The sequence below is a fragment of the Rhinolophus sinicus genome, chromosome 5 (assembly GCF_057876585.1).
Source record: "Rhinolophus sinicus isolate RSI-liver-muscle chromosome 5, RSI-T2T, whole genome shotgun sequence".
Taxonomy (NCBI): Eukaryota; Metazoa; Chordata; class Mammalia; order Chiroptera; family Rhinolophidae; genus Rhinolophus; species Rhinolophus sinicus.
In genome coordinates, this window is record NC_142505.1 from 72,493,878 (window position 1) to 72,517,453 (window position 23,576).

General features: G+C 39.0%; 1 protein-coding gene across 9 annotated transcripts in view; it reads right to left on the reverse strand.

The window, feature by feature from the left end:
* NSD1 (nuclear receptor binding SET domain protein 1) overlaps nt 1-23,576 on the reverse strand; it is a 142,719-nt gene that overhangs the window by 4,719 nt on the left and 114,424 nt on the right. For all 9 annotated transcript variants that reach the window (XM_074313410.2, XM_074313415.2, XM_074313409.2 and 6 more), the window contains 8 exons: nt 22,561-22,740; nt 17,032-17,188; nt 15,372-15,577; nt 12,471-12,583; nt 8,251-8,520; nt 6,759-6,875; nt 5,521-5,662; nt 894-1,000 (listed from right to left, as the gene is read on the reverse strand). In XM_074313410.2, the coding sequence (XP_074169511.1) occupies nt 894-1,000; nt 5,521-5,662; nt 6,759-6,875; nt 8,251-8,520; nt 12,471-12,583; nt 15,372-15,577; nt 17,032-17,188; nt 22,561-22,740 (1,292 nt within the window). The remainder of the gene's footprint in view (nt 1-893; nt 1,001-5,520; nt 5,663-6,758; nt 6,876-8,250; nt 8,521-12,470; nt 12,584-15,371; nt 15,578-17,031; nt 17,189-22,560; nt 22,741-23,576) is intronic.

Consider the following 23,576-nt stretch of genomic DNA (forward strand, 5'->3'; position numbering starts at 1 on the left):
GTTGATTTTATAATTAAAAAACATAATGGGAAATGCCCAACTAGAGTCACCATATAATCAATCTACTGTGCATCAAAATTAAACTTCAATTTTCATTGTGCTGTTACTTATTATAGAGAAATCTGAAAGCATCCAGATGTTCACTTACTACTGTCCAGCCATTATAGAAAAAAATTAACTAAAAAATGATTAAGAAGACTATGTAATAGCAAGGAAAATTTTTATAATATTTATGAAAAGCAGGATACAGACTTGTAAACAATTCTTAACAGTTATAGAATTATAATTCAGTTAAAGTGCACATAAAAAACCAGGAAGACACAACGTTTATACTATGTTACAATGGTAAGATTAAGGGTCCTATGTTTATCCACAGTGTTATATTATGTTTAGAAACTTAAATTCATTGGGGGGGGGAGGAGGGAGGGACCGGGAAGGAGAGGGAGGGAGGGAGAGGGAGGGAGAGGGAGGGAGAGGGAGGGAGAGGGAGGGAGAGGGAAGGAGAGGGAAGGAGAGGGAAGGAGAGGGAGGGGCAGGCAGTACCAAGAATCTAAGCAGAAGCAGCTTACTAGGAAATGTGAATGAGATCAGCTGAGACCAATAAAGACATGAGCAGTAAACCACTTTACAGATTCCTATTTTACAGCTTTTTATAGCTAGAAAAGTATCACCAATTAGAAGTCAGATTGCTCAAAACACTTCAACAATACCCAAAGATACTTTCTCGTATAATCAAACTGATCACCGGAATGCTTAGTTAATTGCCAGCGGCCTTACTGACAACTATTCAATGTCATTATTTCAAAGAAACATCTTCTTAAAAGACTCAGGCCTGCACTGAGTAGGGCAGGAGGGCCACACCATTATTCCCGATGCAAATGTTTGGAAGGTACCTTTGGCCTTACACCCAAAAAGCCACTGCAATTCGGGGCTCCACATTTGCAAACGGTCTTTCCATTCCCAAGACATTCTAGGTTGTAGTTGAAGGTAAGTTCAGTGCCTGTATAAGAGACCGTGAAAATATTAATATCTATGGCTTTAATTATATTATTTCTGTATTAATCACAAAGGATATTGACTTAAGAAAAATAGATTAATTTTAAGAGAATAAAAACTTTATTAACTTCTAAATCCACTATATTAATAAATTCTGAATTCTGTACCATTAATTAGCTAATACAAACTAATAAGAGAAAAACGTAAGTGGATTAACAAGTAATACTTAAAATAACTTTTACTAATTATTCCAAACTTTTCTTGATTCCCTCTACCAAGGCCGTAGAGGTGTTAATATCCCGAGTTGTTTTTCATTTGTTTTCTAACCTTTCAGATTCAAAATATATTACTAAAAACAAACAAATAAAAACAACTTATTTTACACTTTATTCCAGGCACCGGGAATGCGAAGTATGAAGAAAACCTGTTGGTCTGTGCCAAGGTGAGCACCAGGCAGCGCTCAAGGGACAGACATCTCAGTACAGAGTCATACCAGAGAGCTCTAGCCCACAGACCTAAGCCCTGGCTTATATCCCAGTAACACCACAATCTAAGATGAGTGACTTGAGCCCTGTGTCCATCTCTTACATGGAGAAATAAAAATCTCACAAGCTTATTGAGAGAATAAGACATAATGCACATAGCAGTAATTTGTAAACTTTAAAAACTCAAAACATGTTAGGGTAGGCCTAACAAACACAATAGTTTTTTATATGTATATGAAGAGGTTGTCTCTGGGCAGGGGTAATGGCTTAAGTGACAATCATTCAGTCAAAATTGTCTAATCTTAGAAAGATTTCCCAGTGCAGACTGACCCATCTTCTGTCACTGAGACTAATTAACATATATGTACTTTTTCATCCAATATTAGAAGTAGATTATTTGGTTGAGCAAATAAAGCAGTGGGCTTATACTTAGGGTACGAATGATACGAGTACTAGAATCACTCACAGCCTGGTGAGAGGCTCACACTGCAAGAGCTAGCAGGGTCAGAAACTAACCAAGGTTAGCAGCAGGGTCACGTTTCCCCGCTCACACCCACTGTGAACTTACTGAATGATGGGTAATTCTATCACTCTATTCTTTTCTTATTAAACAATTTATATGTACATAGCTTTCAAGATTTTAGTGTGCTTATAACATACCTCAGCCATATACACAAGTATAAGACAGCAGGATACGTGGCATAACCTGAAACTCATTCAGCATCTAGTATGTAAACATGACCACACAACAGGGTAGAGCAAAAATATCAGTGTACACCAAGGAAAGACTCATACCATTCTAGAAGAGTCCAATATACAATAATCCTTGACAGGTCTGAACTTACTGCGGATGGCCAAAGAAGAGATACGTATGAGTGAGTATGACATACATGGGAGACAGAAAATCACAGGTATGTGATGAGCCCAGGAAGTTGGATGAGTAAGGAGAGCCAGCAGCAAAGTTCTGATCCCACCTACCAAGGCCGAAGCTATTACAGGCACCTCGCATGGCACTCAGCACATTCTATCTCGTTTCCCCATCCCACCCATGAGGAATCAAAGTCAAGCGAGGACAATAACAAGGTCTATGAATTCCAAAACTATGCTACCTGAGCTGATATGGGAGTAGAGAGAACAGAAATTTGTGGCTAGACATGGTAGAGGCAGCCACCCCCAAGGATAAACTAAAGTTCTGAGTATAAGTGTGGAACTACAAGTTGTCAGGAGAGATATAAGAACTGAAGTCTGGGGCCGGCCCGGTGGCTCAGGTGGTTAGAGCTCCGTGCTCCTAACTCCGAAGGCTGCCAGTTCGATTCCCACATGGGCCAGTGGGCTCTCAACCACAAGGTTGCCAGTTCAATGCCTCGACTCCCGCAAGGGATGGTGGGCTCTGCCCCCTGCAACTAAGATTGAACAGGGCACCTTGAGCTAAGCTGTCTCCCGGATGGCTCAGTTGTTGGTTGGAGCACGGGCTCTCAACCACAAGGTTGCCAGTTCAATTCTTTGACTCCCGCAAGGGATGGTGGGCAGCGCCCCCTGCAACTAAAATTGAACACGGCACCTTGAGCTGAGCTGCCGCTGAGCTCCCGGATGGCTCAGTTGGATGGAGAGTGTCCTCTCAACCACAAGGTTGCCGGTTCGACTCCCGCAAGGGATGGTGGGCTGTGCCCCCTGCAACTAGCAACGGCAACTGGACCTGGAGCTGAGCTGCGCCCTCCACAACTAAGACTGAAAGAACAACAACTTGAAGCTGAACAGAACCCTCCACAACTAAGATTGAAAGGACAACAACTTGACTTGGAGAAAAGTCCTGAAAGTGCACACTGTTCCCCAATAAAGTCCTGTTCCCCTTCCCCAATAAAATCTTTAAAAAAAAAAAAGGAACTGAAGTCATGTATGACTGAGTAACATCTGAATAATTAATACAGAGGAACCACATGCCCCCTGACCCCCAGGTGGTTAAAGAATGAAGAAAAGAATGAGAGGAGTCAGACGAAGAAACCAAGTAACATGGATATAATACATATACTTTACAGCACTTTGGCAAGGATTGAGATAATATGCTTGAAACAGTGTCTGGCATCTGATAAATGGTAGCTTTTACAGCATTGGCTTGATAATTCTTGTTACAAAACAGAAATTTACCCAATGTACTCTGAAGCCACCCATTCAAAAAACTTGATACAAGTTACCATTTAAAAAATCAGTACCATAGTCCAGCAGAGTGCAGTGCAGTGATGCTCAAACATTGTTACCTTTATCATCTACTACTTTAAGTGAAGTAGTACAATACAAAAATATGAGAATTGTCAGAACCTTTAAAATTCTGAAAAACTTAACTCCTGGGCAGTATATTTAAACTGTAGAGAAAAAGATATACTGGGGTAGGAAAGAAAAATGTCTACTGATAAAAAAAAAAAAAAAAAAAAAAAAGTGGAGCCGGCCCAGTGGCTCAGGTGGTTGGAGCACAGAGTTTCCAACACCGAGGTTGCCGGTTCGATTCCCACATGGGCCAGTGAGCTGCGCCCTCTATAGTTAAGATTGTGAACAGCTCTCTCTGGCGCTGGGCTGCGTGAGTGGCCGGCAGCCAGTGAGAGCTGCCGACTGACACCTGGAGACCGGCTGCCTCAGCTGGGGAAAGCGCAAGGCTCATAATACCAGCATGGTCCAGGGAGCTGTGTCCTACACAACTAGACTGAGAAACAAGGGTTTGAACCGGAGTGGGGAGAGGGGAGGCGGAAGAAGGGGAAAGAAAAAAAAGCAACAGACCAAAAGCTGACCAAATTGCTCTTTAATTATTTTATCTTGATTAATGTTGCCTGAGGTAAACACACCTTGGGCAAAGGAGAACTTTGGTCTTATTCCAGGATGCTCATCTGGGATTTCTGCCTCCACAGTAATTGGACTGTACTGTCAATTACAAACTACCTAGGCCAGTCCCTTCTTAGTTTGAATGTAGGAGAATGATCTTTAAATTTAAATGTTTTGCTCGTGTCCCTACAAAACTCATTTTGAAAAATTATGTACTTCTTTGTACATTCAAAATTCATTAACTTTATACAAGTCTAAATATTTTCTTTTAAATCATGCAATTTAAACGGTGTCATGTGTATGAATATATGCTTAACATAAATTCATCAAAACCTTGATGTTTCAGAGTAAGCTCCTTTAATTAATGGAAAATATATATTACTTTACTTTCAAGCCTCTCAGCCATATCAGATTGACTTTCAAACATCTTAATAATGTCCTGCTTATAATACCTCACTCTACACTTAGTTCTTAGAGGCACAGGCACCCAGGCTGGGCATGACAGAGCTGTGCATTCTCTGAATGTCCAGTTCTTTGGCATCCTAGAGGTGAGTTGTTTGTGTTAAAGTAGCCATGGGTTCATAAACCATAAAATTCGGATGGGTAAAATAAAGTGGGTGAAGGGCAACTGTGAAAGGGATGATAAGAAAGGAGCCATGGATTGCTGATGCTTTCTAAGGCAGATCAATTTTCAGGGAGTTCATATAAAAGTTATGGAAAAGGTCAGGAAATTTATTCCGTTAAAACCATCCATACCCAGAGCTTGAAGACAGTAAGTATGCTAAGTGAAATGAGTCACTCACAAAAGAACAAATACGTATGATTCCACTTATATGCAGTTCCTAGAGTAGTCAAAATCACAGAGACAGAAGTAGATAGTGGTTGCTAGGGGGTGGGGGAGGGGGCGTGTGGAGTTAGTGTTTAATAGGTGCAAAGTTTCACTTGAGGAAGATGAAGAATTATGAAGATGGATGGTGGTGATGTGAATGGACTTAATGCCACAGAACGACACATTAAAAATTTTTAAAACGGTAAATTTTATATTATATATATTATACCACACCACCACCACCAACAAAAAAATTCCATGCCAAGTACTATCTGGAAAGTCTTTTTATATACCCTCAGAGTTTGCAAACCTCATTTTGAATTACAGGGCATGTGGGATTTTTGGATGATAAAATCTGAAATTCCTTTCTTAACTCCAGAATGCTTAAATGATTCTTACCTGCTTTAATGTCACTCAGGGCAAAAAGGCCAACACGGGTATCTCCATTCACAGACCATTTCTGTGTTTCACAGTTGGGCTGGCAGCAGTGATTCATGAACCGAGCATAGTTTCCTTTGGGACCAGCATCAATGATCCGGTCCTAGAATTCCAAGAGATGCTGCTTATCAGATACTTCCTGAGAATTCTACCACGCTGGAGTTCCTATTTGTAAAGTCTGAATCTCCCAGTACTTTTCAAAGTGTACTCCCTGCATCAGCACTAGCATCACCATCTGGGAACTTGCTAGAAATGCAAATTCTTAGGTTGCACTTCAGATATATTAAAACAGAAACTCTGAGGTGGGGCCCAGCAATCTGTGTTATAACCAGCTCGTTAGGTGATTCTGATATGTGAAGTTCGAGGACCACGCCCTAAAAGCAGCAGCTTGTCCCATCCTCTAAATTAGGCAGTCCTGAATCCTGGCTACACATCAGAAATCACCTAAGGAGTGATTTCTGATGCCAAGGCCCATCCCAAACGAAGATGAGAACAGCTGGAGGTGAAGACTGCACAAACCATAAGGGTACATACAATTTGATAAACGTCTACAAAGTTTCACACCAGGAAAGAGTTTTGTTGCAAAACTAGTGGAAGAAAAAATAAAGATAATGATGATGATAATAATAAAGCTAGCAGTACCTAATATTCAGGTACAAAAAGGAATCTCAGATATACAAAAAATAAACACATTAGAATGGCAGAATTAGGCATTAAGTTCCAAATACAATTCTAGGCCCCAATGAAATGAAACGCATCAGAAAATTCCTGTAATTGGAAAGCTGACTTGGGTTCCATAAGCTGAGTTCTATAGTCAATTTATATGACCTTCTCTATGCACTAAATAAATATCAACAGTCAGTTTGTCAATCTGTAGAATAAAAGAATGATTATTTACTTTTCTGGCTTCAAGTTTTAATCTGATAGGAAAAATACTAAAAGATATAGCCCCCAACTTACACTGGATAGATCAAAACTTACACTGGAATGCTAAAAGCAGCATAGTTTTTGGCTACAGACGTATAACCAGAAATGAGCAAACTTACTTATTCCATCCACAACCTTGATCGAGCAATCTCTAGGAACATGGGGAAAGACACTATTTGGGTAGAGTACGACATGCCTACAAACACTGTGGCTAGGACAACACTAATTTCACAATCTTACAAAGTCTGAAAATAACACTTTCCATTACTTACCTTGTCTAGGGTGAGCATATAGAAATTAGTGATATCGTGTTCTTGGGCGTAACGGATTCGGGCTCTGCATTCTTCTTCATCTATTAGCTCACCCACATACTCATTCACAAATTCACCCTGGAACAAGAAACAGCTCTTGACTTACTGGCAAAAAGCACAACTGTGTTCACAGGTACACCTTTACTTTAAAAAAAAAAAAATAATGAAAATAACAGATTCATTATTCTCCATAGATTCTCCAAAGCAGTTCATGTGCATGTAACTCGTCACTTAACAAAGGTTTATTCAAGAAACATAAGAAATATGATGTTTCAAATATTTGACAATGAAAAGCACCTCTCTACTCCTGCCATTTGGAGAAACACAGGGATACGCTGGATGCTAAAGACCAACCAAAATGGAAGGAAGCCCACTAAGGCTCCACTGTAATGGTGAAATGGACAGTCAATCCCTTTACCTGCCCAAACACCTAAAAGTCAATTTCCCTAAACTATGTACTTTTCCCTTGGAACGTGCCCTGCCTGCTGCCCTTCCACATTTCACACCACTGTCCTCCAGACTCACTACATCACAGTCCTACTGGCTTTCATTCATGTTGTCCCCTCTACGCAATGCTTTAACACTCAACTGACTTACGCCAACAACTACTTATCTTTCAAGTCACAACTTAAAATAGTTTCAGAGACAAGCAAGTTCCAGGCCCTTTGCCACATGCCTCCAAAACCCTTTCTGCTTCCATACTGGGTTGATTACTTCTTCAGTGTCTGCCCCGCTCTAGAATGCTAGAATGTAAAATGTATGAAAGCATGGAACGTGTCCCTTACTGATCACTGCATCTTAGGCACAATGTCTCAGCAAATGACCAAACAGACCAACCCAGATTCACTTTCTTTCCTAGAAACAAACTTCAGTGAAATCCTTCACAAAGTATAACCAGAGTAAGATTTATTTTATTAAAACGTCAAATAAGATTTATTCTACACAAAACTACACAATATTATCTATTTTTCAGAAATCTGCAGATTCTTCCAAGTTTGAAGTTGAAAATGTTACTGCATTTTCATTAGAGAAGGCCTAACCCTCCTTCATGGTTTATGACCCCAAACCTATTTTCCCTGAGTAAAACCAGACTTTATTTGTAGATGATTAATACATCTGAATCCTGTGCTCACTATCCCCTCTCTCTTAACTACAGGTGCTAGGATTTTCATAAAAACGCAAATGAAGGCCACAGTGTCTCTGAATTTCCCTCATTTTTTCCATCCTCACACACAGTGAACATGATCAATACTGAAGATTTTGAGAGATGATGGAGCACATCTATCCTCAAACCTCTAAACTCTAGAAGGCCATGGCAAGACACAATAATAGGTTAATCCCTACTGTTATTTTCCTTTATGATCAATTTTCCCATATTCACCAAGAAGAATTACTCATATTACACAACTGCAAAGAAGGAAAAAATCTGGAAATTAAGAAACGTTTTCTTCACCTTTTTAATATCTGTTTTTGTTCGGAGACCCCAGCCCCTCTGTAATGTGCGAAAAATTTCAACCTCTGGGTACTGGCGCTTCGTGAAGCACTGGTTCTGGCAGCGTCCCCCAGCAGGACAGACCGTGGGGTGGCACTCATAGAGTAGCATGCGGTTGATGCACTCGGAGTCTATCCCACAGGGGTTCTCGTCAGTAGCTTTACAGTTGCAACGAGGAATCTCCGACAAGTCTGCAGTGAAGATCTGTACCCTGCCAATTGGACGGTTCACCTGGAGAAGAAACACATACTGTAGTACATCAGGCAAGTCAACACAAGACAATTCAGGACCTACAAAAGGCAGGTTTCTTTTCCTTCAAGTTGCAAGCCACATTTCACACTATTTTGAACAATCAAGATTTAGTAGCATTATTCACAATAGCTAAAATGTGGAAGAAAACCAAGTGTCCACTGACAAATAAGTGGATAGGAAAAGTGCAGTAAAAAATTAATGGAATATTATTCAGCCTAAAAAGATAAAATGTTTCGAAACATGATATAACATAGATGAACCTGGAGGATATTATATGAAACAAGCCAGTCAAATAGATAAATACTGTATAATTCCACATATGTAATTTAGAGTAGTCAAAATTAGAGACAAAAAGAATGGTGGCTGCCAGGGGCCAAGAGGAGGGGAGAATGAGAATTATTTGTTTAATGGGTAGAGTTCCAGTTTTACAAGATAAAAATTTCTAGAAATGGATAGCGGCAATAGGTACAAACACTATGAATATCTATGAACTCCTAAATGTGGTTAAGATGATAAATTTTATGTTACCTGTATTTTACCACCATAAAAATTTGAGGAAATAAAAATTTAGGCAGTTTGATATAGAAATAAAGCCTCACTTGACATACAAAATGTTAAGTCCCACAAAATTTTTTTAAAAAATTAATTTTAAAGAATCATAATTTCAAAGGAGGAAGGCCAAGTGAATTATATATAACTGGGTTTGTGCTGTTGCCACACGGTGGCGCCACATTAGCTGCTATAGAAAAAAACCACCTCTCGAAGTGGTAAAGCGGTTGTCATGCAAATGTCTTTGGGTTAATAGGGGTTCCTATATGTGAAGATATATTTTAATATTTACTATTGTAATTTGAAATATTTTTAATAGACTACAGCAATATCACTCGTGCATTTTATTTAGTAGTGCTGCCAGTACTGAAAACTACAGTGAAAAATCCAGTGTGATTAAACATAGAAGGTCATATAGCTGCTGTGACACTGAAGCCATTAGTAGTTTTTACAACTACGTACTTGCAACAATGCTGAGGAAAAAAATAGACATCCCATAATAGAGATGGATTTGTACACTATGAGAATGAGTCTCCCCTACTTGGTATTATTTCACTTGGGAACAGTCTGAGTCTTCAGAAACCTGTCCCATACATAAAATTTGACTATTCAGAAATTGTGTGATTTTCCTAAATTACCTTGCAACATTTGTGAGATACGAAATATATGTAAACGGTCTAGCAGCCTTTCAACATGGTAGATACTATAATTAAGTTCTTTCTTTTAATGTTCCTTTTAATTGTTTTGTCACATCAAATATTCTAGATTACCAATTCTAATCAATCTAAAATCACTATGATTACCTAAACAGTTATTTCTATCCTCTAAATTCTCAAATGGTTTCACTTCTAACACTTTGCCTCTTATTCTTTAACAATATTATAAAATCTATAATTTGTACAAATATGTTGTTTTCAACTCAGTTTTTAATAATAACTTAAGAGGACAGACATCTCATTGCCAGATCTCTTCCCAGATTCTTCAAAATACTGGTAAACACTGCAAACCTCTTGTTAATGGAGGAATACCCTTACCACCTGCAACTGGAAGCCATAAACCTACTAAGGCAAGTTCTACAGGGATAGAAGACAAGAGCTGAGTTCAATCACCTGAAACTACACGTCCTACACAATGGGTTTCTGAACATTCACCCCTGATTCAAGGTCCCTTTACCTGACATCAGCAACCCCCTAAAAAAGTTTCATCCTGTTCCTCCTTTTCTTTATTTAAAGGTATGTTTCAGTCCTTCTTTCTTGACATCTGATCTAACCTGTTATTAATCCCACATAAATCTCTTGCCTAACGTAAAGCAAACAAACAAGTAAAGCAAAACACATGGTTAAGTAAGAACAACACAGATAAATAATTGTAGGTAAATGCTTACTCTAGATCAGGACTGACACACTTTTTTGTAAAGGACCAGACAGTAAATATTTTAGGATTTGTAGGCCCTAGATCTCTGGTGCACGTAGCTCAACTCTGACATTTAACCCAAAAGCAGCAAATATGTAAATGAATAAGCATGACAGTGTGCCAATAAAACTTTAGTTATGAATACTGACATTTGAATTTCATATAATTTTCATGTGCCAGGAAATATTTTATTTTTTTCCCCAACCATAGTAGGCCAGATTTGGTCCATGGACTAGAGTTTGCCAACTCCTGTTCTAAATCCTTTTCCTCGAAATATGTTTGTTCCAAAAAAAATGAAGACACTGGCCTCTAAATTGTGTGATTAGATCACTAATGGGAAGTTGCTCCATCAATTGTCAGGCTTTTAATATGGTTGATATGCTACTCTGAAATGTCTACCTTGTTGTTATCTGACATCTATGACTGTGGGAACTGGATCACTTTCCCTTTATTGAGGCTTACCTACATTTAGTATTATGTCTCTATGCACAGTAACTCCATTTAACTCTCAATATACAACCTGGGTCCAATCCTTTTAGATGCAATTTCAGGTTTTAAGGTTTTTTTCCCCAGCAGTTTTGACTATTTGTAAGGATTGGTATTTTATAATTTTTATTCTTTTTTAGAGGTTTACCAAAGATCAAAAAGAAAATTTACTTATTTTTAAAAAATGGAATGAAACTCATTCTATCCACTAGACCCTTTTATAAATCTAAGCTATGTTATGGAATTTTAGGGTTTACTATATCTTGTAATATTTTACTATTTCACAGTTATTATTATTCATCAATGACTCCTAACGATGCAAAAAAAAAAAAAAAAAGACTAAGTAAGAAAATGGAATTACAAAAGCACGATGCAATAGTGAAATGGTCACACTAGTTTTTTCATACTGCTTTGCCCAAAGTACTGTATTATCTTTCCAGAAAGACTAGAAGACTAGATATAACATCTTTGTAATCTGTTTTTACTAGGGTTCCTAGATTTAGCAAATAAAAACCCAGGACACCAATTAAATTAGAATTTCAGATAAAGAACAAACAGTGTTTTCATTTAAGTATGTCCCATAGAAAATTTGGAACATACTTAAACACACTAGACTCTAAAAATGGTGGTGAAACTGATTTCTAAGTGAAATCTCAGACTATAAGACTTCAGAAACTCAAAACCAGTGAGTACAAAAACAATGCATTTCTAATGACAAAAAAGAAATATGGTATCCAGGAATGACCTTATCACAAATATTTTGCAAGAACCTGGGTGATCTCATTTTGTTAACAGAGCTAATAGTATTCTTTCATGTTTTCTGACATTTGAGTACCAAAACCAACTTGATAAAAAAGGTTTTTAAAAAGGTTTTAGTAAACACTCAAATGTCTAATAAATTTGTTCTATTCCTTTATCTTTAAATCGGTAAATTATTCTTGAAAATGACTTAAAAATATATAAAAAATACAAAGGGCCCACTGGACTCAGATAAGAAATGGTGACGACTCTTGTACCAGGTAACTAAGGGTTACACAGACCTAACATGAATTCTCCTGACCTTGGGAATCCTAGTCATCCTGGTCACTGAAATCTTTAGTCACCAGCCATTACCCAAGTAGACTTACCCATGTGTATTATCCACACTATCTGAGGACCATTTATCATTTTTTATCATGGCTCTTTGGTCCTTTCAAAACGCAAGATGTTGGCTATGAACAGAATCTAATCCAATCTTCTTGTATGAGAAGACTTCCAAGGCAACAGAAAAAAAAGAGTATCAACGCACAATTGATTTTATAAAGTGCTCACAATGTGCTAGGAATGGTGCTCTGGCACTTTGTTCTTATCTTCTTTCAAGCTTAGACTTCTACTTAAAAGGCTATGCTTGTGCTTCCAATTCTTGTCATGAACAGACTGAGAAGAGGGCAAGCTATACAGGGTCTCTCCTTGGGATGGCCTCTCCGGAGGCCTATTCTTACCTTTATATGTTTGTAAGGCGGCGGCTTCTTATCATTCTTCCGGTCTTCCTGCAGCTGCCTCAGCTCCTTCTGAGCCTTCAACTCCTCGAACCTGGCTGCAGCTTCCTGAAGAGCTAAGACAACGCACAGCACAAGTCAATCTCTGGGGACAGCTATTGATTTCGCTTCCCCCCCTTTTAAGTGGGAGAAAATCCATGTTTTAGACAAAAATCATCAACACTATATGGAAAACTAAGAAGTATATATGACTTCTATTTTCAAGGAAGTGATAGTCCCCAGGGTATTCAGATATAGCATTAAGACAAAATATAATCCAGCACTAAAGGGCACAGTACAGCTTCAGAGGAAAATTTAAAACAGAAACAAGTTAAATAATTTGAAAAAGCCCACACGTAACATCTCCTAACAACCACTAGCCTGCACCTGCTCAGTGCAGTCACTGCCTTTAAGCCTAATTCTTTGCTTGGTCTTGAACCTCCTGCTTCTAGACAACATCTTGCCTCGTAGGTACCCCAGGTAATGTGACACATTCCTCTGGAAGAAATCCAAAGTTGAAGTTTTCCTCTCCTTTTTGCTTATTCTCTAGAGCACCGGTCCTACTCTTATTACTTATTAGCTCTGATACAAAGGCAGACCTTCATAGATAATCTGCATTCAAGGCCTATACTTAGTGCATAAAAGATGCTTAAAACATTGTAATATCTGAAAAGTCCAACAAAATCTTAAGATTCTCATTCTTCTCCATGTAAAGCAAAATTTTAATTCATCATTCCTGACCCAGGTTAAAAACTCTGAAAAGAATTCCAATTTCCCCCCCTTTCTTCTGTGGCTTTTCCCATGCTATCAAGATTCTTTAAAGAAAATCTCACCTCGGATACATCCCTTTTTCTCCATTTCTCTGTCATCATGCAGCAGAGTTTGTACTGTCTGGAGTCCTCTAACTTGTTCTAAAATTCCTTCTTTCTTCATCTTATTTTCTAGCATGTCCTGCCTATCTACTCAATGTCTATCCAGTACCCATTATCCTCTCCACCCCATAGCACTCCCTGTGACAGGCTCATCACCTATGCCCAGAACTAGAAACAGCTACATCACCGACATTCCTGGTGGCAGCCTCTCACCTTTTATGGTCCCTACACTCTACCCAGATTGATTTCTAAAACTCTGCTCTGACCATAGAACTTACCTACCTTTTCAGGTAAATAGCCTAGTGCTCCCCGCCCCGTGCTTAAACTATACCAAATACTTGCAGGTCACTAACTCAGCATGTTAGACTGAAGATGTGCTTTCACATTTGCTTTCTTCTTGTTACAACATTTTAAGTTAACTTCTTCACAGTCCGTGTAAGGTTAAAAAATTGGATTCTGGCGCCCAACTCCCAGCGTTTGAAACCTTCCTCTATCACTTACCAGCACCGGGACCTTGGGCAAGTAATTTAACTTTTATGTGTCTCGGTTTCCTCATCTGTAAGTTAAGGATGATGGCATTTAACTTACAGGATTGCCACAAGGATTTAATGCAGAAAACAAACTAAACAGGGTCTGACAACAAACGGCAACTATTACCATTATGGTTCATTCTTCAAAGCATCACATAGGAACGAAGCTACACGTTATTTCCAAACTTCGGTCCCTAGTACAGTCAGGCTTCCTCCTGGTGTGCTCCCATAGCATACCATGCACACTTCTACAACACTCAGTAAATGAAATTTTGACTGCTGGTACCTGTGTCTAAATCCCCTATAAAAACATGTGCTCCGTGAAGGCAGAGGCACCCGGCCAGCCCAGCATCAAGGAATAGAAAGAGGAGAATCCCAGAGCTTCAGCAGGCTCAGACTTGCAGTATTCCCTACACTCCACCATCTCCCACAGCCTCGGTGGTGGCCAGCTCTGTGCAGACAAAGATGTTGGAGACTGGGTCCCTCACCATTTAAGATGACAACAATCATGCTACAGTATTAGTACTGATAGCCCTTATCTACACAGAAACCACATGGCCAACAGGTGAGGACCCACTGAAGTAACATGAGGCAAATGGGACCTTTGAAAATTTCTTCCCTATGGACATCATTCTCATTTCCCATCCAGGAAGTTTTCACCTGCCTAGAATCTTCTTGCACTTCACCAGGCAGATTCACTTTCTTAGAACCCTTTTTGCCTCATCATGTGGACAAAATCTTATACTTAAATGTCCAAATAGATTCAAATAACAAGTGATACCTGTATTGCCTTTCAAAGGACTACTAATAGAAGGTAATTATCATTGACAGAATACCAACTATGTGCCCTGAAGGTTGACTTTTTCATTATCTCACTAAATAATCAGAGCAAACTTTACTCATTATATAGTACAGAAAACAGAGGCTCATAGTTGATTTGACCCTGTTTGGCCCCAAATGTCCCCCACTCCTTCACTGCTAGGACAGCTTATAAAAATCTCTTTTGATTCAGAATATTTATGTTTTGACTTTCACTATCTTATTTTGCTCTATAATTTTGGGTGAGTTTTATTTCCCCCAGCAAACTAAAACAACAATAACAACAACAACAAAACCCTCCTTGGAATAAATGTGGCTCTGCTAGAGATTGTGACCCTTGCCTAGCAAACCAATGTTTATTCTATAAAACAGTTACAAAACTTCAGTACTTGAAGAGATGTTGAGAAAATAGAACTTGTAAGACAACAAAAACGTCCCTTAAGGAAATTCCAGTTAAGAAAAGGTTAGGCTCAAAAACAATGAGTTATATGGGTCAACTTCCCTGCAAAATCCTATAGCTGCAGCCACATGCACCCTCAGAGGGCAGAACATAGCTGTTAATGGAACGTATGTAAATTCTAACACAGAGCAGATACTCAGGCAACAAGGTCTGCGTTAGTCTGAGAAACAAAAAGTATAGTTACCTTTTTTGTATGTTCCATCTACTCCTTTGCCCATCTTATCCTTGCTGCTTACATCCCCTTCCATGTAGGGAAAGACTCGGGCCTGGTGAGTCCACAGATAGTCATTAGACCCAAAGAAAAGCACAGGGAACTCGCCCACATCATGTCTCATCTTATCGATGTTGGAAGGTACAGCTCGAGGATGGCAGATCTCAGCTGGCCACCACCTGGGAAAAGTGAAAACAAAGATGGGAAACTCTGGAAGACTGCAAGGCACTAGGAAAATAACCTACTTTTAGGATAAAATAAGGAATAGCAATGTCTGTCTATCCACATTAAAGTCTGACCTTCAGCAATCTTCTAGTCTAACCAGAGAACATCCATCCTCACACACATGCTTACACACACACACACACACACACACACACACACACACACACACACTCCCTCAGACTCAGTTAGTCTACGTCAAGGAGTCTATAAAAGGAAATAAGTAGAAATAGAAACAAAGCCTTATGACTGTAATGTTCACTGAAGAATTATCTATAAGGATGACAATCTAAATGCTTAATATTAAGGGAATAATAAAAGTAATTATGGTACACTATACAATGAAATACAATTTGGCCTTTAAAAAGGAAATTTTCAGTAATTACTAAGGGATAGAACAATGGCACCAAGAAAGTCTCCCCGCAAAGCACATATATACAACAACTTTAGGAAAACAATTTGGCATCAGCTATTAAAGCTGGAAACCTCTACCCTGCTATTCTAGTCTGAGAAAGCCCTAGAGAAGCTCCTATGCGTGTACACCAAGAAACATTGACAAAACGTTCATGGTCCAAATGAGAACGAAGAGCTGAAGTAAACTACACCGTGTAACTATAGTGTACTAGTGAACTAGAGCATGGTGCTGACCACAATAAATCTCAAGAGAATAATAGTGAATGGAAAAAAAAAAAGTTGTGGGAAAGTACAGCAAAAATAACCCGTTTATATATAAAAGTCTAAAAAAACATGTAGCATAAAACATTATACATATGGTAAAACTATACAGCAAGGCAAAAGAATAAAAAACACAAAATGCAGTATAGTGGTTACCTCTGGGTGTGAGGGGCATGGAGGGAGACTCAAAAGGACAGTAACGCGCTTTCTTTAACTGGGTGGTACATACACAGGTGCACAGGTGTTCCTTTTGTTATTCTTTAAAATCATGCATGTTACAATATTCTTTTGTATATTGCATGATCAATAAAAATAATTTTAAAAAGCAAGACACAAAACTGAGTATTAAACTATAAGGACAATTATTTTGAAGGTGCATGTACTGGTGTGTCTGCAAGTAAATATGCCAAAATGTTAACAATGTATCTTCTGTGTTTGTAAGGCCATTCATTAACGAATTTTCTATAGTAGTATGTGTTTATTCCCATGACCACAAACATAAAGTGAATTCTTTTATTAGGTTGATACAAAAGTAACTGCAGTTCAAAAGGTTAATAAAAATTGCAAAAACCGCAATTACTTTTGCACCAACCTAATAGAATGGAAAATTAATGGGGGGTTGGGTGGACCTTGCTTAATCAGGGAGATCATTTTTTAAAAATTAAGTATTATATGTAAGAGATCCCAAGAAACGGGAAGGTGAAAGAAATGAGCGCTAATCTCCATGCTCACTCACCTGTATCGTCCAACCTTTACCCAGACAATTTCCCTGTAGTGTGGCTTTTTGCCTGCCTTACAGTCATTGCAATACCAGTTTCCTTCAGGGATATCAATGTTCAGGCATTCCCGATGAAAAGCAGCAGGACAAGAATCACAGCACAGAAGGCTGCCTCCTATAAGAATAAAAACTCTGTCACTCAGAATTACAAGGTTGCATATAAAGACCCAGCTAAAACAAATTGTGCTCAGCTCCTAACCAATTATTTCTCTCTCAGCCAAGGGCCTAGTAATTTAATCAGTTATTCAGAAAGACTTTCATACAAGAGCATTCCCTTTCCAATATTCGTGAACCACACCCCTGAGGGTTTGTTAGATTCACAGCAAATAAACATGAGATCTTATTGGCAAAATCAGGTTAGGGCAAACCTCTAAAAGTTGTGTATGTATATACACACATATATACATTACTTCCTCTTCACTAAAAGGTAACACACTAAGAGAATATCAATGACACACAACGACCAGAGTATACAGAGCACAAGCTTTAACTAATGTCAGATTTGAGCACTACGATCATGTGACCTTGGGAAATTTATTTTCCTGAGCTTTAACTTCCTCAACGGTTAAGTTGTTTTCTACAATGAACAATAAATAAGCAAATCTGTCTCAGGAGTAAACAAGTGAATAAACTGCCAAGTAGTGTCTGACAGGTAATCAGTCTCTGTAAGGTCAGTTCTTTCCTTCTTTTTAAATTACTAACTTTTTAATCTTTCTTATGTTTGGCACTCTCATGGCACTTATGACCACTTTTCAGAATAACGTTTATAAATACATAAATGTAATAAGTAAAATAAAAAGGACACTGATCAAAATGTTAGAACAAGAGATTAGTTATATACGTTTCTTTGCAATGCATAAATAATAAGATCTAGCAGTAGTAATGACTGCAAATATTTCAAAATATCAACTGCAATAATTGTTATTTTCTTGGTGACTAAAATCACAGGTACTAATGTGATTTGTTGATGTAAGTTTCCCCTCTCCATCCAAGTTTTCAGACACTAGGCTTATTACCGCGTTTCCCCAAAAATAAGACCTAGTCGGACAATCAGCTCTAATGCAACTTTTGGAACAAAAATTAATATAAGACCAGATCTCGTATCATATCATATCATATATCATACCGGGTCTTATACTAATGTTTGCTCCAAAAGACACATTAGAGCTGACGGTCCAGCTAAGTCTTATTTTCCGGGAAACATGGTATAGAAGCTCTCTTATCTGTGTTGTATACTGGAGCTCAGATTCAGAGTGAGATTTCATTTGGGAAAAAAGTCTGTTGCTACAAAACAAGTTTGAAGAACTTGTTTACTCAATACATATAGCCTATACTCTATGCTCTGACACTCATTTAGCTATTCTTGTGCATCTTGTGGATAAGTCAAGCACTGGGACATTAGGAGTTACCTAGAGTCACAAAAGTTTAACTGCCCCAATAATGTAATAACTTCTACAACATTCCTATCTATGCTTAGTTATCTGCTGAGTCACAATATAATAATAGCACAGTTTACCAACTAACTACATGGCCTTAGTAGAAAAATCCTTTTACTAAGCTGGCATTCATGACATACCAGAAGTATTTCACATGCAATAAGGCATTTGATCAAAGAAGGATATAACATAAAAACAAATCTAGACAGAATACCCAGTGAAAAAAGGCCAAGGGTCAGAGCTGAGGGGAATCAGTTTTGCAGGGAAGGACATAATGGGATATGAACTGAGGGGAATATGAGGAAAGAAGTCAACAGGATTACTCTAGGTAGACAGGTGGGAAGTAGGCAGGACAGTCTGTGGTAGCGGTATAGGATATATAGAGAAGAAACGACCAGAAGATAAAAGAGTAAAAACTGCATGAATCATCAGAGGAAACCAAAAGATGAAAAAGTGACATTTGGTGGAAGAGGGTAAGAGAAAATAAATTTGAAACATATTTCTGTATTCTAGGGATTGATTCCTTTCAATTTAGGAATTTACCATATTATTATCCTAATACTATGGATAGTTACCTTCAGTTTTCTCCTATACGTGGGCCCAAAAAAATGTCCTAAGAATAGTCTCTCGCTGTGTTCTAAACAGCAGGATAATCTTAAATAGTGGGATCAGAAGTTCCTCAGGCTTTTGGGCCTCAGGACCACTTTATACTAAAAAAAAAAATAAGGGAGATTCCCAAAGAGCTTTTGTTTATGTGGGATAAAAATGTTGATATTTACCAGAGATTAAAACTAAGAAAATTTTAAAAATATTAATTCATTTTTAAATTACAATAAATCTACTGTTAACATAAATAACATTTTTGTGAAAAAACTGTATTTTTCAAAATAAAAAATTTTTAGCGATGGGACGGCCAGTTAGCTCAGTTGGTTAGAGCACAGTGCTCTTAACAGTAAGGTTTCCGGTTTGATCCCCACATTGGCCACTATGAGCTGCGCCCTCCACAACTAGATTGAATAACCCACTTGACTTGGAGCTGATGGGTCCTGGAAAAACACACTTAAACAAATAAAAGTAAAAAAAAAAAAAAAAATTTAGTGAGCTCAGTGTTTCACACTTTTACAAATATTTTTAAATTTATTGCAATATGCTGTTTGGATGATGTCCATGAAAAAAACCTGATGTCACATGTAGTTGGAAAATGAAGTATTTTAATAATTTGCTTAGTAACTGTACATATTCCTTCTTTGATACTATTCACTAAAACTCCACATGGTGGACTTCATTTGCAATGTCAAATCTGAAACCATATCAATAAACTTTTAGTAGTATTACATTAAAATTCATTGATCTGTCTTGCAGTTTGAATGGTTCTTTTATATATGCATGCTTTTTTAACATCATGCATTGGTCATATGAAAAATGTTGGTTTGCTGAGTCTGGTAGATCTTCCCAATGTTGATTTATTTCATTGTGTACTTTGAAAATGTCATTTTTGTTAATGTCACTATGATTTCATCAGTAATACCAGGAAGCCATTAAGCTCAGGATGGTAGATAATATTTTCCAAAATTCTAATTTTCACTCATATTTTATCACTGGCAACAATTTCTGTCAGTTGTTTTCCTTCAATCGATAGGCTCATTTTCATGAAAATGTCTGACAAATATCCAAGTATAAAGAGCCATAGTTTGTCAGTACATTCTTACAACTAAAAATGGTTTGCCATGAACAAGGAAGCTAGTTCAGATTGGCAACTTAATCGCATGACTGTTTTTGCCATCACAGAACCACTTTACATGTACTTCCCGGCCGGGTGGCTCAGGTCGTTGGAGTGCCGTGCTCCTAATGCCAAGGTCGCCAGTTCGATTCCCACATGGGCCAGTGAGCTGTGCCCTCTACAGCTAAGATTGTGAACAACAGCTCTCCCTGGAGCTGGGCGGCCATGAGCAGCCGGAGGTTGGCGTGAGCTGCCGCGGGCTGCTGGGTGCTGCCATGAATGGGGTGATGGCCAGTGTGTGTCCAGCAGCCAGTGTGAGCAGCCGGCAGCTGGCGAGAGCTGCCCTGAGTGGCCCACCTACGACCGGCGACCGACTGCCTCAGCCGGGGGAGCACAAGGCTCATAACACCAGCATGGGCCAGGGGAGCTGTGTCCTACACAACTAGACTGAGAAACCACGGCTTGAACTCTAGTGGGGGAGTGGGGGGTTGGGGGGGGTGGAAGAAGGAAAGGGGAAAAAGATAAAACTATCAATTTTTTCCCTTCCACTTTATAATACCTTTTAGGAACTAAAATCCCTTATAGTAAGGAAATTCATAAATTTTTTCTCTTTCCTTTTGTTTCTTCAGTTTAAATCATGCAAAATTAATTTTTAAAAAATTATACCATGATACCATCTTCTAGAATTGTTTCTATCCAGTTATCTACACCTTCCATCTGTTTATATGCACAGATGTCTGGAGTAATATCACTTAATATTAAACGATGTTTTTTTTCTGATGGTGGGACTTTGGATAATTTGGGGTTCATTTGTTCTCTTGCCTCCAGTTGTTGTTTTTTCTTCTTTTTCCAGCTTTATTGAGATATAGTTTACATATAACACTATCTAAGTTTAAAGTGTACAACATAATGACCTGATATGTATATACTGTGAAATGATTATGCAATAAGATTAGGTAACATATCCAACATATCACACAGTTACAATTTTTTTTAAACGATCCGCTGTGGGGACAGAGCCAGGAGAGCAGTTTCCAGGCTCTCGGCCTCATGTGGAAAGGTGCTGGCTCGGTTATTAGATGGCCATCAGCTGTTACTGGTTAGCCACTAGCCACTAATATAACTGCTGTGGCTACGCTAGGGGTTGGTTGGTTGGTAGAGAAGCGGACTGTGGCTAACAAGTGGATTGCGGATTGTGTTGATCCTACTTCTGTGTCTCGCCCGGCCGCCAGCAAGACGGGGGTGCAGGAAAACCCCTCGTTGGGGTACTGGCAGATGTTTGCTTTTGTGTTTCGACCAGCTGCTGTCAAGAATATAGTGGTATGAACTCCCCTATCGATGGCTCTGTTGTTGTTCCTTTTTGGCCTCACCATATCCTGCATTCTTTTGTTTTTTTTTGGAAGGGGAACAGGACTTTATTGGAGAACAGTGTTTACTTCCAGGCCTTTTTTCCAAGTCAAGTTGTTGTCCTTTCAATCTTAGCTGTGGAGGGTGCTGCTCAGCCCCAAGTTGCCGTTCCCTCAGTCCTAGTTGTGGAGGGCGCAGCTCAGCTCCAGGTCCAGTTGCCATTTCTAGTTGCAGGGGGCGCAGCCCACCATCCCTTGCAGGACTCGAGGAATCGAACTGGCAACCTTGTGGTTGAGAGCCCACACTCCAACCAACTGAGCCATCTAGGAGGCAGCTCAGCTCAAGGTGCCGTGTTCAATCTTAGTTGCAGGGGGTGGAGCCCACCATCCCCTGCGGGACTCGAGGAGCCGAACCGGCAACCCTGTGGTTGAGAGCCTACTGGCCCATGTGGGAATGGAACCAGCAGCCTTCGGAATTAGGAGCACAGAGTTCCAACCGCCTGAGCCACCGGGCCTGCCCCTATCCTGCATTCTTGCGTGGGGCACGGGAGCTGAGTCCCTGCATGACATCCACTCTCTTAGCAATTTTCAAATATACAATACAGTATTGTTAACTATAGTCACCATGCTGTACATTACATCCGCCAAACTTAATTCATCTTGTAACTAGAAGTTTGTACCGTTTGACCACATTCCCCCGTTTTCCAAGAGTGATTCTGTTTCCTTTCTCGTGTATTTTTCTTTATTAATTCAATTGTTTAATATTTTAATAAAAATCCAGTCATTATTCAAAATAAAAATAAAAATAAAACCTCTCCCTAATGGAGAACAAAACCAAGTTTGAAAGTTCTGCTATGTTATTAACTCAGGATACCACCTCCCAATAGTTCTTATAGTGGCAATGTGAAGAAAACTTTCCAGTGCAATTAAAATATTGTATTAATCTCTTTTTAGACTTTTCATACATCATGAAGTCCTGTCTTACCTTCAGAGCACACGAAACACCAGCTCACATTAACGTGCTCATGATTCCGGCAGCCCCGCCTAGGTGCAAAGTGGTTGGGGCAGATGATGCTATTAGACGCTAGGATCTTTGAACCAGCAGCCAGGCAAAAGTCATTGGCATGGTATGCCACAGGGCAGCGGACACAGCGCATCAAACGACCTAGAAATATGAGAAGTAGGAAAACCAGGGAGGAGCAAAAGAAAAATAAGAGATTAAATACAAAAAAATGTGAGCTATTCAAGTGTATTTGCTAGAACTGAGAAAATGTCCCAAATAGAAGTAAGTACTACTACGGCAATGGGTCTTAAACATCCAGTTCATTATGAAAAGCTCAGGTGGCAGGTATGTGTAAGTCGCCACAAGAGTCAGAACCCACACTGTTTTAAGTGAGTCTGCATCATCAAGGAAAGCCCACTCAAACCCCTGCCTACTCCTAGGAAACCTGGAATCACCTGCAAACTAAATGGGGGTGGGTTGGGCTGGGGTGTGGGGATGTGCACCATGAGAATAAAAGGCCCGCTGGGAAAAACACTAACGCTTGCTTTTGTTGCCTGGTACTCTGATTCTTAAAGCTTTTCAGGTAAATGAACCCCCTACTTCTCCCAGATGAAATATATCCTCTAACATACTTCACCAACTACAAACCATTACAAAACAACCTAAAGGCAATCTACAATAACTACTGAAAGGGGAAAGTAGCTGATGATTAAACTGCAATTTTGATCAAGCAAGTTAATTTACTGTATTTAGGATTGATGAGATCTACAGGGCCTGGAAATCAACTTACAATAGGTACTGCCAGTCTGATTAAAAGAAAAGTCAACACTACTAAATTTTCCTGCTCAATCCCCCGTGGGTGAAGGGGGTTTCATTGGGCACATAACCATTTAACAGTAGAGAATATTTGGTGTTTAGGAAAATAAGTAAGAAACCTACTATTACTGAAGAGAAAGAAATGATTGTTTTCTCAACAGGTAACAAATTAAAAAACTTGA